The sequence below is a fragment of the Zootermopsis nevadensis genome, unplaced genomic scaffold, assembly GCF_977971745.1.
Source record: "Zootermopsis nevadensis isolate Lab colony 2312 unplaced genomic scaffold, Znev_1.0 Znev_ptg000024l, whole genome shotgun sequence".
Taxonomy (NCBI): domain Eukaryota; kingdom Metazoa; phylum Arthropoda; class Insecta; order Blattodea; family Termopsidae; genus Zootermopsis; species Zootermopsis nevadensis.
The window spans coordinates 6,171,402-6,188,121 of NW_028259156.1; the positions used below are offsets into that span (position 1 = coordinate 6,171,402).

General features: G+C 37.7%; 1 protein-coding gene across 4 annotated transcripts; it reads right to left on the bottom strand.

Annotated features, from left to right (window-relative positions):
* Positions 1-4,757: 4,757 nt before the first annotated feature.
* LOC147872736 (uncharacterized) lies at positions 4,758-15,416 on the bottom strand. Of its 4 annotated transcripts, none has more exons than XM_087355032.1 (10): positions 15,053-15,416; positions 14,546-14,721; positions 12,544-13,251; positions 12,234-12,314; positions 10,972-11,067; positions 9,612-9,842; positions 8,945-9,175; positions 7,674-7,880; positions 5,588-5,787; positions 4,758-4,979 (listed from the first exon to the last, which is right to left on the bottom strand). In XM_087355032.1, the coding sequence occupies exons 3-10, from the start codon at positions 12,640-12,642 to the stop codon at positions 4,904-4,906; spliced, it is 1,221 nt and encodes a 406-aa protein (XP_087211158.1). In that variant the 5' UTR covers positions 12,643-13,251; positions 14,546-14,721; positions 15,053-15,416; the 3' UTR covers positions 4,758-4,903. The 4 variants fall into 4 exon arrangements, with proteins under 4 accessions (XP_087211158.1, XP_087211159.1, XP_087211160.1 ...); XM_087355033.1 differs by lacking the exon at positions 15,053-15,416 and adding an exon at positions 14,901-15,046 and having other exon boundaries at positions 12,544-12,644; XM_087355034.1 differs by lacking the exon at positions 15,053-15,416 and adding an exon at positions 14,901-15,046 and having other exon boundaries at positions 12,544-12,707.
* Positions 15,417-16,720: the final 1,304 nt, after the last annotated feature.

Here is a 16,720-nt window from a genome sequence, read left to right on the forward strand (position 1 = left end):
CAACAAGGAACGACAATCAAACTGTCGGACCAGCTGCAGAGACAATCAGCAGAAGACAGGAGCTCGCCACGAAAATACTATCTGCCTTGAAAATATTAGTTTTAATAATTCAGTATATCAGTGTGCATTCTGCTACCTGGTAATCAGTTTATTGGTGAACTCCCCCACCCAAATTTCTACATTCCTTCTGAGGATTCTGACCTGCGAGTGTTGTGTTGTTGTCAGTTGTGGTTTGGCTGTTTATTGCCGCCATTCACGATCGCTCCAGATGGATGACATCCGAATGGATGACGTCCAAACGGATGTCGTCCAAAGAGGTACTACATTCAAGGTCGCGGCACGCCAGTCGCGGTTTGTTGTCCCTCTGTGAAGTGCGTGGTGTTTGCGATGGACGAAGAATTGGTACTAGCTACGGCAGTATGCCTGTATATTAAAAGGAAAAAACCAAAACGAAAGTGGTCAAAGCAATGGCTCTTAAATAGAAGCAATTTAAGTCCTTATGCTCCTTTCTGAAGCAACTTCTAAGGGAATTTTCTTTGTTGGCGGTAGGATCTTTGGTTTTAAATAAAACCACCAATTCTTCCATTGCTAAGCTTCTTTTAGCTTTATCATGATAGTCTTCATTACTTATCTGCCACAAACATGGCAACTCTCTATATTTCTCAATCACCTCAATAACAAAATCACGACCCGACATTATACAAGTTTGGACTTCACTGGACGAAGGCTCGTGGCAGACTGGCATGAGAATGGACCACGTTTCCGCCACTCACGAACCGATTTGGAGTGGCTCGATCGCCGATTCCCCCATTCACGATACGATGACGCGATGGAGTGATGGAACGATCGGATGGATTAAGGCTCGACAGAACATCCAAACGAGCCCACCACGCCACGCCAATGGACTTCAGTTTCCGCATTCACGGTACAATTTTGGAGCAACACCGTGCCATTTGGACGAATGGAGCGATCGTGAATGGCGGCCTTAAGGAAAAGAGAATTTGCGATTCGATCCGTCCGTCTCTGTGAATCCGCTGTTCGTTGAAGTGTTTTGTTTTAATTGTCTGCATATCAAGAACGAATTAATGTTTCAGCTCCTTTCGATCTGGGGTAAGTAATTGTTTGCTTTGAATTGAATTGATAAGAAGATGTTTACAGGGAAGTGAGATGAGTTTATCCAAATAAAATTCTTCTTAACTTACTGGGAAATACAATTAATAAAACAGGGATCAGAATAAACTTCCAAGTTGACAAGGCGAAAAATTTCGTTCTCTAGGAGTAGTAATTTATTTGTCGCGAAATTAACTATACTGCGAAATATTAAATAGAGCCGAAAACGCCTGTGATGGACGTTGTCGAATATTTATTTTTGTGCTTTTGTTCAGTATATTAAGTCCTTTAAAGACAAGACGTTTAGATATTATTAATTATTTATTATAAATGTAGTTGGGCTTTTATGAGAATGTATTTGAATCAGATTTATAATGTTATTGTCAGATTTGGCGATAAGAAGGAGAAAGGGCACAACTGCACTGACCAAAAGTCGACAAACCCAAAAGCTGCCATTGTTGTGGAGTTGAAGGTTGTGCACAACAGCAGACTCCGCTCCAGGTGGTGAAGTTATTTCCTGGTTATTTAATTAACAGTACTGCCACTCTAAACGATAATTGTGAAAATGAAGTAAAAATGTTCCACATTGTGTATTGAGCACGTTGCACCAGTGCGTCATGCTGTCAGTTCCCCGTTACCTGAAGACGGCCACTGACGCCAAAGCATGTTGTAATGACAACTCTTGAACAAATAATTATTGTTTAATTGAAGCTTAAATTTTTATAAATGCAATGTGAACAACAATAACAAATAGAAATGAGGTCCATGATGAAATTAGGAGTAGAATTCATTCGGAAAACGCTCGATTGTATTAACTACCCAAAATACTGAAGGTCAGGATACATAAAACAGTGATTTTGTATGGTTGTGAAACATGGTCTCTTATCTTGAAGGAAGAACGTAGATTACAAGCGTTTGAAAACAGGCTCCGATGGACTGGTCATGTAGCGCATGGGGGGGTGGTAGGCAAGGTGTGCATGCAGATTTATGGTAAGGAATCCTTATGGAAAAGACCACCGGACAGACCAAGAAGGAGATGGGAGGGTAACATCAAGATGGATCTTCGGAAGTTGGGTTGTGACGATGGCTAATGGATGGAGCTGGCTCAGGATCGTGGCCGGTGGCGGTCTTTGGTATTGTTGGTGTTGAACCTGCGGGTTCTGCTACCAGGGAGTTAGTTAGTTAGTTAGTTAGTTGGTTAGTTAGCTGTACTTACAAGGTTTTTACGAGGCATGCGGAGAATGTAGTACACAAGGGAAAAATGGAGAAATGAGTATAGAATTTTAGTCGGAAGACCTAAAGTAAAATACCACCAGGGTGGATAATATTAAAAAGTATCTTAAAAGGCGTAGAATGCCAGGGTGTGGACTGCATTTATCTGGGTCACGTTGTGTGTGCGTGGGAGGAGCTGTTATGAACAGGGACATTAATCTACGGTATCCATAAAAGTTGTTTACTTTATTGCCCGAATTAATTATTACTAATTGTCAAAAATGCCTCTTCTTACTGGAGTTTCTTAATTAGGCACGTCGGTATTTTGTCATGAGCTGAGTTTGTAAGATCGCCATTAATCTTACGTCCGCATTTATCAGTTTTGTAGTTGAGAAAATTAATGAACATGGCTTCAGGGCGTCTGAATCTGAACAGACGTTTGCTGCCATTTTATCTCCTGCTTTACTTTTATTTACTTTAATTAGTTTAGTTCAGCGTATATCAACTTCAAATGGTCTTCCACGGTTTATAAACACGTAAACTTACGTCACTGAAATTGTGTTTATGAATATTGCAGTTGTGAGTGATTTTGGTACAATTCACCTCTTCTTCGGTTCATGTTGGAGTCAACCATTTTTATATTTAATAAAAGAATGGCAAAGACCTTTCTTTTTCTTATACATTTCTTATATTCACAATTTTTTAATATTTTTATTTACATTTTTCTCGTGGAAGTGTTTTGTAGCCACATCAGAATCAATTAGATATTCACCTTTTATAGCTTAAAGTCGCCTAAATAATATTTGAACATTCAGTGGTAAATCAAAGAAGACAACTCAGCCATTACAAGGGTTAATGTTTCTGAAGTAAATAATCCCTGTTTACGCTGCAGAACTCCGAATTGTTTATTTTTAAAGCAGATCGTCTTTGTAGGTGTCACTAGGTCTGTTCCGTTTATGTGTTAGAGAGTTGCACTACATGGCGTAATGATACTTCCATTAACAAAGTTGACATGAGCTATGAGTAGATGTACTTCGATACAGGGAGTGCCGTGGACAAAACACGTTAAACAGGCGTCTATCTAACATTGGATGCGTCTTTTAAATGAGGTGACTTTTATGCAGAAATTATACAGTGACGGTGTGTGTTAATGTGATTTTGCGTATTCAAATGACTTGTGTCTTTAATGTCCGCACGGAATAATTAGTCTGTAGTGCCATGATGATACTGTAAGTGTAATTGAAATATTTATTAGTGTCATGATTTTAGATCTTGTGATTCAAAGTGGCAAGCCAGACAATCATTATTTTATTGCGGTCATTAAATAGGACTAATTGTTTATATTTATAAAAATGCAAGCCGACTCCAGTGAGAAGTTGGCAGAACACTGAGATAGGCTTTCATACTTGTATGATAAAATAAAAAGTAAAAATTGCTTGCATCATCACAACCTCAAATCCTACATAGAACGAAATATGACTGGTAATAAGACAAATGCGGACGGGTGCGTTGTTAAACTGTCGGCCAAATTAAGCATGTCATACATAAGCGAAAAGTGATTACAATTTTGAGCCTTCTGGGTTGTTTTGGATCTCCTACAAGAACATGTATTCAGAGTCCGAAGTTTCAGTCATGTAGCGTAAGTAGCAGCGACCATTTGTTACCTTGAGAATGTTGAAATAAAAAATTTTCCCCCACACCAGAATATTATTGCTAAATGTTTCAGTACACATACTCGTGTATTTCGATACCAATCTCTTCCTGGTCTTTTCAAAGTGTGCATTTGTCAGTAGTGAGTGACCAGCCCACTGCCTCCGCACAATTTCTACTCTGTCCTTATTTTTGTCTGCTAGAGCCATCTATTTAATAAAAAACTTTAACCAATTTTCTAAAAACAATTTAAGTATTTAACTGAAAACAATTTAACTATTAAGTTCTTAATTATTCTAAATTGAAATTGTCATGATATCTCCCACAGTAGTTGCAAACTGAATATCGTCCATTTCTGGAATCTGGAAAGGAAATAAACATTTGGATCAGAACAGGAACTGGAATTATGGGTAACAAGTATGGAAACTGATGCAGCGAATATCTCGCGTTAGGCGATCTCTACGGATGCAGGTTTTGAAGGAATTTGTGACGAAACTCAAGGTGAAAGACACTGGACTTATTCTAGTTACGTGGACTTTTATGTAAATTACAGGCTTCAAACTGATTCAGCAGTTTTTGGGGTGACTTCTGTTTGACCCTCTGTTTCTTCTACCTGTCATAACCTGACCTTGTGTTGTAACTTTTGTGTCGTGTGATTTAGAACTGCACGGAATTTACGAGTCGGAGAGAGGGCTGGAAATAGGTCAAATACTTTCACGAATCAGTGTTGGGCCCACGTAATTGTTGTAATCCAAAGCAGAGTTGACACTAACCTCATTGTTAATAAACTGCTGAATGTCGACTTCTTCAGTGGCGTCCAGAAATCCTTGTTGACAATTAAGGCCAAATTCTGCCGAACCAAAATCTTGCTCAAAAGTTGGCAGAGGAACATTTGCGTCTTCTGCCCCTCTGCCGGCGTCACAAAAGAAACTCAGTGAGTCTGTATTTTCTTCTGTGCTCGACTGGGTCTTAGAAGGCGGTGAATTTTCGCCGATTTGATTTTGTCCCTGAAATTCAGAAAATGGTGGATTAGTGGGCTGCAACCAATGAAAGAAAACTCCTGTAACTTAAAGTATTGATACAACATGCGATATAATATTACGATGGAAATTAACTGGTGGATATTATGCAGATGCACTCTTCCCAATTCAAATTTGATAAAAATGTGACAGAGGATTTTGATGTAAACCCAACAGAAATGGTTAACAGGAATGAAAGTTTAATTATAGGAGATTTCTGTGCTCAAGTGGGAAATGACGTAATTCTCGTAGGTCAAGAAAAATGGAGACGTGTGCATAATTAACGTCCTTATAAATATAAACTATTTGTAACATATCTTTGCTTTCAAAAGCCAGATTCTTTTTAAAGAAACACAATTAATGTTTAAAACTTAGAATAGAGTTTTAGTGATTTAAATAGTGAAATCTGCTAAATAAGTTCAACTGCAATGCGTTCTTACAAACAAGGAAAGATAAACTTCCCAACCAACCCCGATAATCGAGAGTTTACTCTAGTCATTTTTCGCCACTGACATTCCACACCCGTTTGTTTTCCACGTGCAAGCGACAGATGGCAGGCGAGTGACTTCGTCCAAAGTGTAATGACGACGACTTACCTCTGACGAAGCGACACCTCGTGTGCCTGTGGTTCCTCCTCTTCGATGTTTTTGGGCAGGCAGGAGACGGGCGCTGTTGGTCTGCGCCGTCTTGAGGCGTCGCTTCGCCGACTGGCGTCTTGTTCGCCGCAATTTCTTCTTGCGGGCCTGCTCCCGAAGAAGCTTCTGCGTGCGGGCCTCCTGAGGGATGTAAACGTAATCTGAAAACAGAAAGAATGACATTCAGGTCACAGCATTCCGTAAACGGTTGCTTCTGATCAAGTGATTTGGTGTCTTTTATTACCGAAAGACAGGAACAACACAACGTCTTTGATCATATCGCATTGCAAAATTAAATGATTAAGTTCCTCCCACTTTAATATTATAATATCTGGGTTCTGGTACCGTGACTCATAAGTACGAGGGTCACTCATTAAATAATGCCACACATTTTTTTCCTCAGAACATATTTATTCAAGATGGCTGAAATTTAGTGACAATATAAATCAATGTTTCCTTTAAACATACTATTTTTCCACATAGTCCCCATCAACTTGTACGGTTTTACACCAGTGTGGAACAAGTGCATGGATGCCTTGCTGGTACCAGCTCTTGTCCTGTGCACGTAGCCATGTCCTCACTGCTTAAATCACGCACTCGTCATCTTCAAACCTTGTTCCGCGGATAGCATCTTTAAGTGGCCCAAAGAGATGGAAGTCGGAGGGTGGATGGGGCAGCACCGTCCAACCCAATTTGGTGATTTCTTCCCGGGTTCTCGGACTTGTGTGAGAGCGTGCATTGTCATGCAGGAGCAAAATTTCTGCTGGATGCTTGTGAGGCTGAACTCGTCAGAAACGCTTCTTGAGGGTTTCAGGGTCCTGATGTACGAGTCTGAATTGATGGTCGCACCTCTTGGCATCACATCCACAAGAATGACCCCATCACTGTCCCAAAAGACAGTCATCATGACTTTTCCGGCGGAGGGAGTTGTCTTGAATTTATTCTTTCTCGGTGATCAGTATGTATAGAAATCTTACTGGCTTTTTGTCCACGCTATCACATAAATGCTTTATAACCCTTTATACTTTTAGCAATAATCACAACACATAGTGTTATTTTCTCCAAAATTGTCATAATTGAATCATAGAGGTTTCTGAAGTACTATTTTAGGAATTCCCTCACTACTTGTCATGGGTAGTAATTTTAACATGGAATGAAATATCTTTTGTTAGATACAGTGCTGTTTTTATAAGTGGCCACTGTGAGCTGAATTTGCATTGATGACAGTAGCTAGTTCCTTGTAGTCTGTTTCTTAAAGGCCATTTGGCAATAGAAGGGAATGAGCCGTGGCCAGTATTTGCCAAAGAGTTGTCAGATTTAGGCTGGAATGAACGCTACTTTCATGGGTTTGAATTCCGCTCAGTTTATGCATAGTTATGTGTGTGCTTATTTAACAGTGATCAAGCTTACTCATTGCCATATACCTCTCAGTGTGTTAATTCTGCCATGAGTTATTTCTTTTCTTGACACTTGAGTCTTAAAAACTATTGCAGGTGATTGCAAAGAGTCGTCAAACCAAGAAACTCATAGGGAATGGTCAGATGTAAAAGAAAGAAAGAAAGCCTGAAATTATTACTAAGTTTTATACTTTTCCTCTGGTTATGTTCACAATCGGTAGCTCTAAGAGTTATGCCTATTAGTTTTACCTTCTTTATCTTTCTGCATGTAAAAACTCAAGAGCCTCTGAACAGATATTCATAAGAAGTGTGTTATAAAGCCTTGGAATATTTTCTTTCAAGTATGAACTTCAGGTGCATATTCTGTTGCAATGAAAGAGACATTTACCTCTTTCACTTAAAGTTGGGAAGTGCACTGTGTTTTATTTTGACATGAACCTGTTTTACAGAAATCTAGACAGACTTTCTGGAACTGGTGCCTCTATCAGGCCACATGTCCACATCCCCTAATGATATATGTTGTAATATGGTGCAGTGGTGGAATATTGACAGGGAAAAACAGAACAACTAGGGGAGAGTAACTTGGGCAAGCGGTTCTTTTCAAATGCCATTGTAGTTATGCTATATTGTACACTTAAAATGTCTCTTACCATCCATATTTCGTCATCATCATCTTTCAGCCACTGTCCAGTTGCTTCTTCATTATCTTCTCCAATAAAGTGATTATCCACTTCAGTAATGAATGGGGATTGGTCACTTAACTCATTTGTGCCAGTCTTTTGCAAGATTTCTCTGTCATCGCTGCCAATTTCATCCTGTCCCTCTATTATTTCTTCATTTAAACACAGCATATTCTCCTGAAACATAAATTAAAATTTACAAGATTGATTAATGCATTTTAAAGTTAAACAGATGGATGAACAGATACTTCATACAGCTTCACTGAACCAGAGGCATTATTTCCTAACTGCTATAAACATAATTATTACTTTCATTTTCAAACAATTTACAAAATAAATAACAGTGAAACACATTCCTACAACTAATACAGAACTTGAACAGTGCCACAATATTTCTGCAGATCATTATAGGCATTGTCTACTATTGCTAGGATCAATTTAAAACAGAAAAACTGTTTCTAGAGTTTCACAATTACTGTCCCATACAATTTGTCTTTCGCGCGAAGTATTTCACAGAGTGGAAAGACATAGTACATGACTACTTGCAACAAGAACTACATTGATTTACAGATAGAATTTTACTGTAGTTCAGGGCAACAAGATCAAGAATAATTTTGTCAAACAAACAGTGCACCACACAAAAGATTGTCAATTTATTTGCCAGAGGATTATCAGGAAGTACACCTTTAACCTTATTCTGCAAAGTTCAGTAGGAACAAAATACCAGGTAGTTTTCAACAACGCATGCTTCTTGTACTGGAATTTGTTGAAAAACAACTGATGGACTGGCATGAGCAGCTCATAACACAATATGACGTGCGTGAGCACTTGTATAGTTGCAGCAATATTGTGCATTTACTAATCCATCCAAATGTATTGAATTGCTACATCAGTACAAATGTTAGTATGGGGCAAGTGACTTTTCGATCACACAGTACCTATGTGGAACTGCAAATTTTATCTTCATGGAGAAATGAACTCCAGTGACCTCTTTTCAGGTTCAGAATGGAATGGGGTGAGATTACATCTCTGTGGAACTGCAAACCCTAACAAGCCCTTTGTCCACCTACCAGATGGCAAAATGATTCAATATGCATCAGTGGCAGAATAATACTCACAAGGGAAAATGGAATTATGGCAAAACCTGTGTCACAGCCTCATATCAAATACAATTTCAGTTACACTATATTCTAAACTCAGATTCTGTTGCTAGTTGTTCGTCTTTGCTCTGTCTCACTCACCTGATTACCATCGGTGTATTCCTTCTCAGATTCACTTTCATCATCTTCTGTCACACAATTTCCATTTTCCTCTTCATTACCTCCACTCTTTACACGGATATCCGTATCAAACATGAACTGAGAGTGGTCATTCAACTTGTTGCAGTCATTGTTTTGCTGGATTTCTCTATAATCTCTTACGATTTCAGTATTTCCATCTATTACTTCTTGCTGCATATTCAGCATATTCTCCTAGAAGAGTGAAATATTTTAAATGAATCTTAGTACTCTTAATGTTGGAACAATTCCACCAAATATAAAGTATAATGTACCAGTTACTTTCTGTTGTGAGAAATTAACATGATACGAAATCCATGCGTATGTTATATTTGATGTTTACGAGAATTTAAAATTTGCAAATAGCACAGTTGTGTAGGGGATAATATAAACTGCATTTAAGAATAGTATTTAGGTAATGTTAATTGAGTAATGATAACATAACAGTGGATTCCCCCATCGTTTGCACAGCAGTAAGAGTATTCCCCACAGAAATGGATGTATGTATTCATGTAAAGTATTTGTTATTGACTACTTTTAAGCAAAACTGGAATGTGAAGACACATCTTAGTAACAACTCAATTGCAAACAACAGTATTGCTTGTTTGTCCTTTATTTCTGTGTCCCTCACCTGTTTTTCCTTTCCATCTTCATACTCTGATTTACTTTCGTCTTCTTCTGTCAAACACCGTCCATCTTCCTCTTCATTACCTCCACTGTTTACATGGTTATCCATATCAAACATGAGCCGAGAATGGTCTTTCAGATTGCCACAGAAAATATTTTGCAGGATTTCTCTGTAATCTTTTATGATTTCAGTATCTCCCTCTACTATTCTTTGCTGTGTACTCAGCATATTCTCCTGGAAGAGTGAAATATTTTAGATATCACCAAACATTTTTATGGGTGGAACTACTTGATCATGCATGCAGAATACCGAAAGATTGTTATTTTCTGCTCCAAGAAATTAACAAGTTAGAAAATGTATGCATCTATTTGCACCGCAGAATGTGAACTTTGCAAATGGCATCAGTGTTGGTAGACTACTGTTTGGGGTATTAACTTTCACATAGGAGTATGTTGGTTAGTTGATATCATAACACAGGATTCCCCAATGTTTCTCTAAGCTGCATGAATTTCCACTTAGGAAACACGTAGGTAGTAATGTTAAGTTTTTGTTATTTTCTACATTCAAACAAAATTGAAATGTGCAGATACATTTCAATAAAACTCTCCAATAACACACTTCTTATGAATATCTGTTCAGAGGTTCTTGAGTTTTTACATGCAGAAAGATAAAGAAGGTAAAACTAATAGGCATAACTCTTAGAGCTACTGATTGTGAACATAACCAGAGGAAAAGTATAAAACTTAGTAATAATTTCAGGCTTTTTTCTTTCTTTCTTTTACATCTGACAACTCCCTATGTGTTCCTTGGTTTGACGACTCTTTCCAATCACCTGCAATAGTTTTTAAGACTCAAGTGTCAAGAAAAGAAATAACTCATGGCAGAATTAACACACTGAGAGGTATATGGCAATGAGTAAGCTTGGTCACTGTTAAATAAGCACACACATAAATATGCATAAACTGAGTGGAATTCAAACCCATGAAAGTAGCGTTCATTCCTGCCTAAATCTGACAACTCTTTGGCAAATACTGGCCACGGCTCATTACTTTCTATTGCCAAATGGCCTTTAAGAAACAGACTACAAGGAACTAGTTACTGTCATCAATGCAAATTCAGCTCACAGTGGCCCCTTATAAAAACAGCACTGTATCTAACAAAAGATATTTCATTCCATGTTAAAATTACTACCCATGACATGTAGTGAGGGAATTCCTAAAATAGTACTTCAAAAACCCCTATGATTCAACTATGACAGTTCTGAAGAAAATAACACCGGTGTCATTGTCACTAGGAGTGAAAGAGTTATAAGTCATTTATGTTATAGTATGGACATCGTAGCCAGCAAGGGTTCTACACATACCAAGTACTGATTTACTGTTCGTTTGTCTTTAAGTGCCGACTTCTGTAATTCGATGCGATGTCTCATGTCATCCATTTCCTTCTTTTTGATGTAAGTCTAGGAACAGAAGAAAACAACATTTTCACATGTGTGTCACTATACTCTGACATGACTTATAAGATCTTAATTAAATTTGATATTTACAGTACTTTCAAACATAAGGACATGTACACATTGCTCTATTAATTTGATTCTGTTGCAAGTGAATTAAATTTGATGAAATTTGGTATTTGGTAACTAAAACCTATATGATAATGATATCAAGGATGTTCTAGCCAGTGAGTACGAGGTGAATTTGATGCTTTGAGAGAAGAGGTTCCAGACTTCAGAAAGCACAAATCACTTTTTGGATATTTGCATCACACTTTGAAGTAGATTTTGAGGCAGTGTCAAGAAATGTTCAAGTAGAGCTCAGAGAATTGCAAAGCGTGGAAGAAATGAAATTAAAATTCCTGAATATATCTCTTCCGAAATTTTACAAACTCTTCCTAAAAATAATCTAAGTTCTGTAAATGTAAATGTAACTGAATTATTTGTATGCTCCTACATTTGTGACCAACTGTTTTAAAGAATAATGCATTCTAAATAAACGTTACAGAGAAAAGATAAGGACAAACACGTTGATGTGAATAAACTACTGCCCCCTCTAATATCAGAGTGGATATTTCTGACCTGGTGAACCACAAGCAGTACCAAATATCGCATTAAAGGTCAGCAGTTCAAAACTGCCCACACTCCATATAAAATTACATTACACTCATGACATGTTTCTGTATTCTCCATTTCCTCATAAATTTGAATCCAAGATCTGTCTGCGACTGAAACTGAGGGGCATGTTGGTTGATATTATAATGTTAAAGTCTCTTCTTTTTCCTGAGGATTAACATTTCTTTTGACTGTTACAATCAATTCTATCTACTGTTTTTATAATTATATTAATGTATTTGAAAGGCTAGAATTTTGAATGGGTCACATAATCAAAGCAAAACTAAATAAATAAATGGTGAATGTCATCATTATTCAGTACTCAAGAACACATCCCTTGTGTCTAAAGAAGTATTGCTATAAATGTCACAGTTAATTCACTGCAAATGATATAATTATATTTAGTACATAATTGGCTAGTAAAGCTTCTATTTTGCCAGCAATGAGCATCTAATTTTTCAATATGGCCCTCACTTTGGAAAGTTTGTACATCCCTGCAGTAAGGGATCCAAACTTACCAACTCCTCCTCGACAGAAGGGTCATCCCCTTCGAACCTCTCTCCTAGGTCATCTTCTTTGCCACTTTCCTGGTTGAGGTCCTAGCACCAGAAGAAAATAACAATTAAAGACTTGTGTCACAATACTGTGTTACTGGTGTAAAGATCTTCATTAAATTGTACGTTTGCAGAACTCACAAAAATGTAAGGAAATTTAAATATTGCTTTATCTAGTCAAGTGATTATGCTGTGAATGGATTAATTTAGATTAAGTAATATATTTAGTTCATATAGCTCCAAAAATTATGATAGCAAAGAGTTCCACACTTACCCATCCCAAATTAAATGGATCTCCTAAAGTGGGTCTCCATCTCACTGCTTCACGACACTCATTTATGTCCGCGACAATCACATGGTACATCGCTTTCATCTCTGGTATAACGAATTGCCACCAATAGAAAATAACATTTACACTTGTGTCACAGTAATCTGTAACTGGTCATCATAAATTTGGCATTTACATTTCTAACAAAAAATATAAGTCCATGTGCGCATTGCACTATTCATCTCATTCTGTTCTGAATGGATTAAATTTGACAAAATATGGTATCTATTCCCTACAACCACAAACATATTATATAGAACAATTACCTTTTGTGAGAGACAAAATAAAATAATATTCAGTAATATATTTATTTATTTCCGTCAATACACAAACTTAGTTGTTAAAATTGGTGTTATTAAAGCTAAAACTTTAAAATTTGGCGCTTATCAACGCTATTACGATGTTACAATTTTAGTGCTCATTATTTTATTTCACAACATGTTTCAATGCAACTGCATCATCTTCAGGCTATTTTCGTCTTTAAAACTAATGTATATTTATTAATGCAATTATCATTGATTTGTTTGTTTTGTAGTTTTCATTTTTGTAGGTTGTTTCTTTTTGTTGTTCGTCTTGTTTTGTATTTTTTAGATCAGTCGTTCTGTAGTCAGAGTTGTGATTTGTGGTGTGTTTGCGTCTGTGGTCGAGTGAAGACTACAAAAATAAAATAATATTGTTAAATACACATTTGAATTACCTAAAGAAAATAATACAAAATCTTACAACTGATTACAAACCTATTATATACTTATAGATTACTTAAAGATGTTTTCAGCAACTCAGACTTTTTACTTCAAAAGACACTATGGTACCGAATACTGAATTACAAAGGACATAGAAGTAAGGAAGTGGTCATTGCATAATGTAACATACTATCCCAAATTTCCCTGGGGGACTTAGGAAACTCACAAAAAGCCTCTGGGCCGAGATCTGAATACACAACCTCCTGAATATGAAGCACTACAACATTTGGTCACAACAGACCTGTATGGTTGAGATGTGAGCCAGTACTGTCGGCAACTCCTGACATCTTAACGTGTCAAAACAGGCTAAATGAAACAAAGGCACAGGGCATTCACATACTTATAAACAGAATAAAATGGTGAATCGCAATTGGCTGGTTTGTTGATCACCGTGTGTGTATATGTGTGTGTGTACACATTTGTATTTGTATCTGAAGCATTTATTTTGTTTTATTTAACAAATTTATTGATCAAGAATCTTTAAAGAATGTGTTTACACCAGTCCATAAAAACTACACCACCTTTAAGCACATATGTTAGTGTGGATCAGTGGTACCAAAATTAATATTCCCCATCAAAATATGTGTGCTATTTATTTTGATATACAGACTGTCACACTCTGGTTAGAATAGTACATATCTACTCTCTAACAAACTGCTTAACTGTCTAGTGCATTGTCACTCCTGATAGTTTTGTTCAGAAGTGTAGTTTGGTAAAAGTTTAAGATGGCTGTCTTCTGGATTGTTACGCCATATAGTCTTGTAGAACTTTACCGAGGTTTCAGAGATCCTTGCTGACACCATCATCACTCTTAAAGATTTGAGGCAGCAAGGATCTCTGAAATGTTGGCAAACTTCTACCAGAAAACACAGTGCAACAACCCAGAAGAAAGCCATCTTCAGACTCACTGCCATGAAAAACTTAATCCTACATGGTAGAAGTTAATAGACATATCAATTTTGATCCATCAACCTGATGACAAGGGCTGTAAGCACCTCTGAAATGTGAGTTAGAGGGCACTAATACCAGAAGATTGTCAGCTTCATTCCTGACTGTATCTTAAGGAGTCATATCAGTCCACTTCACATTCTTACATAGTCTTTAATTTTTATATCCATATCAACCTAAATCCACATAAGTGTACTAAGTTCTCCCTTTCAATATTATCCAAAGAAAACTGTGTATCTGTTCCTTCTTGTACCTACCTTGAAAACAAATAAGATGACAAATATCATGACCAGGAACCAAACTACTTTAGTGGAGCAGAAGCACCTCGGGAGGTATGCAGTGCATACTTGATCCACAACGTTTATTAGCCAGGCCACATATTTGTCTTTGTACGCAATGATCGAAGGTGCTGGGCCTCGTAACAACAAGATAACTGCAACAGAATATTAGACTATTAGTACGATCATTTAAGCGAACTTCATATTGTGGTCTCCCTTGACAAAACTGCCCTCGTCTGCTCAAGAAATTCCGTTCATGTCATTACTGTATTCACAAAACACTGCTATTTTAAATTGTCTCTTTTCTCCATGATTTAAAAAAAAACTAACTAACTTGCGCACTTCTCTTCTTCCAATAAACGTCCTGCCATCCCCCTCACAACTTTACTGCCTTAATAATCTTTGGAGAATAGGAAACACTGAAATACGCAAGAAAATGCTTCGATATAAAGTGTAAGTTAAGGAACTCTTCCAACTTCCACTCACTTTATCATTGATGGATCACTGAACATAAACAGCATACTGTTCTTTGACACCTTAGTCTCTTGACTTTCATGATTTATTTGTTGTTGTTGTAATTTTGTGTACTTCATCTTTACTTTTGTACATACATAGTGGGGGCTCAGAAGATCCTGAAATGCACGATAAAAAGCATTCTCCGAATCTAACCTTTTAACGTATTACATTTTGTCACATTCAATATCGTTGCTGTCTAGCCTATATGTTTGAATCCACGATCCCCAAGCATAGTTTACAGTGCCTGGAGACAGAAGAAAAGAAATGAATAATTGACCGTCTGCATCATATGTTTCTAGATAGTCATAAGTTAAATTCCGAAATTTAATGGTTTTTAAAGGTATCTCTGACATTTTCGTAGACAGTTGCAGTGACATTCATCACGCTTTTGTCATTTCACATTTACGTTCCGATAAACGTTTTTAGAACTCGATTTCACACAAACAAATTAAAAATAATTTTAAAAATTACATTTTTCACTTACTCATGTCTAAGTCCTCCATTATTCACAAAACGAAATGATCTAATAACACACCATATGCACCATACATATAAAACACATATTTTCGTGGAAACTCAGGTACAATGTTTCCAAACATGAGATTATTTTACAATGACCTTATACACAACAGTGATATGACATTATTAACGTGAGGAGGGATTATAAACTTTCTAGCAGAGGCAATTATATCCGAATAAACGTTTTTACGAGGTGCGATCGGAAAGTTTCCAGACTGCGCGTATAAAATCCCGTACACTTATCTCAGGTATTAAATTCATCCATCACCCTCGAAGTAGTTCCCCTGGGAGTGAACACAACGATCCCAGCGCCGCTGCCAAGCCTTGAAGCATCCCTGGAAATCTTTCTTTGTCAGCCTGTCAAGCACCATCTGCGATTCTGCCTGAATCTCTTCTATCGTCTCAAATCTCCTTCCCTTTAGCTGAATTTTCATCTTTCGGAAGAGGAAGAAGTCACACGGAGCTTAGAAAGGAAGTTGGGGTCGGTTCTTGGAAGATCTTTGAGCTCCTGATAAACGAGAAGTCGATTCTGCTTCTGGTCCTCAGACAGGAGCCTTGGCACAAACTTGGCTGCGATGCGTCGCATGTGGAGTTCTTCCTTTAGAGTCAGCTGACAGGTCCCATAGCCTATCCCAACAATGTCGCACAAGTCGTTGATGGTACGACGTCGATTTTCGTGAATGGCCTGCCGAATCTTGGTAACATTTTCGGGCGTTGTGCTCGAAGATGGTCGTCCAGAACGCTCGTCATCATCGACAGAAGTTCGGCCATTTTTAAAACGTGAATGCCACACAAACGTTTGTGCACGACCCATTGCGGACTCCCCAAATGCTTGCTTTAGCATTTCATAGGTTTCCGTAGCCGTTTTGGCGAGTCTTTGGCAAAATTTGATGCACACGCCATTCCGAAATCGCAGGAGGGTCGGTGTAATGCACTACCAAAACGCCCGTAACTAAGAAACAAATGCTAATTCGATGATGCAGGCTGGCACACTGATTCACTATGAATGTAGGCCGCACCCCCTAGCGGCAGAAGCTCGTACTAAATCCGGTTCGCCCTCTATTGACACAGTCTTGAAACTTTCCGATCGCACCTCGTAGAACTCGGTTACAAACAAAC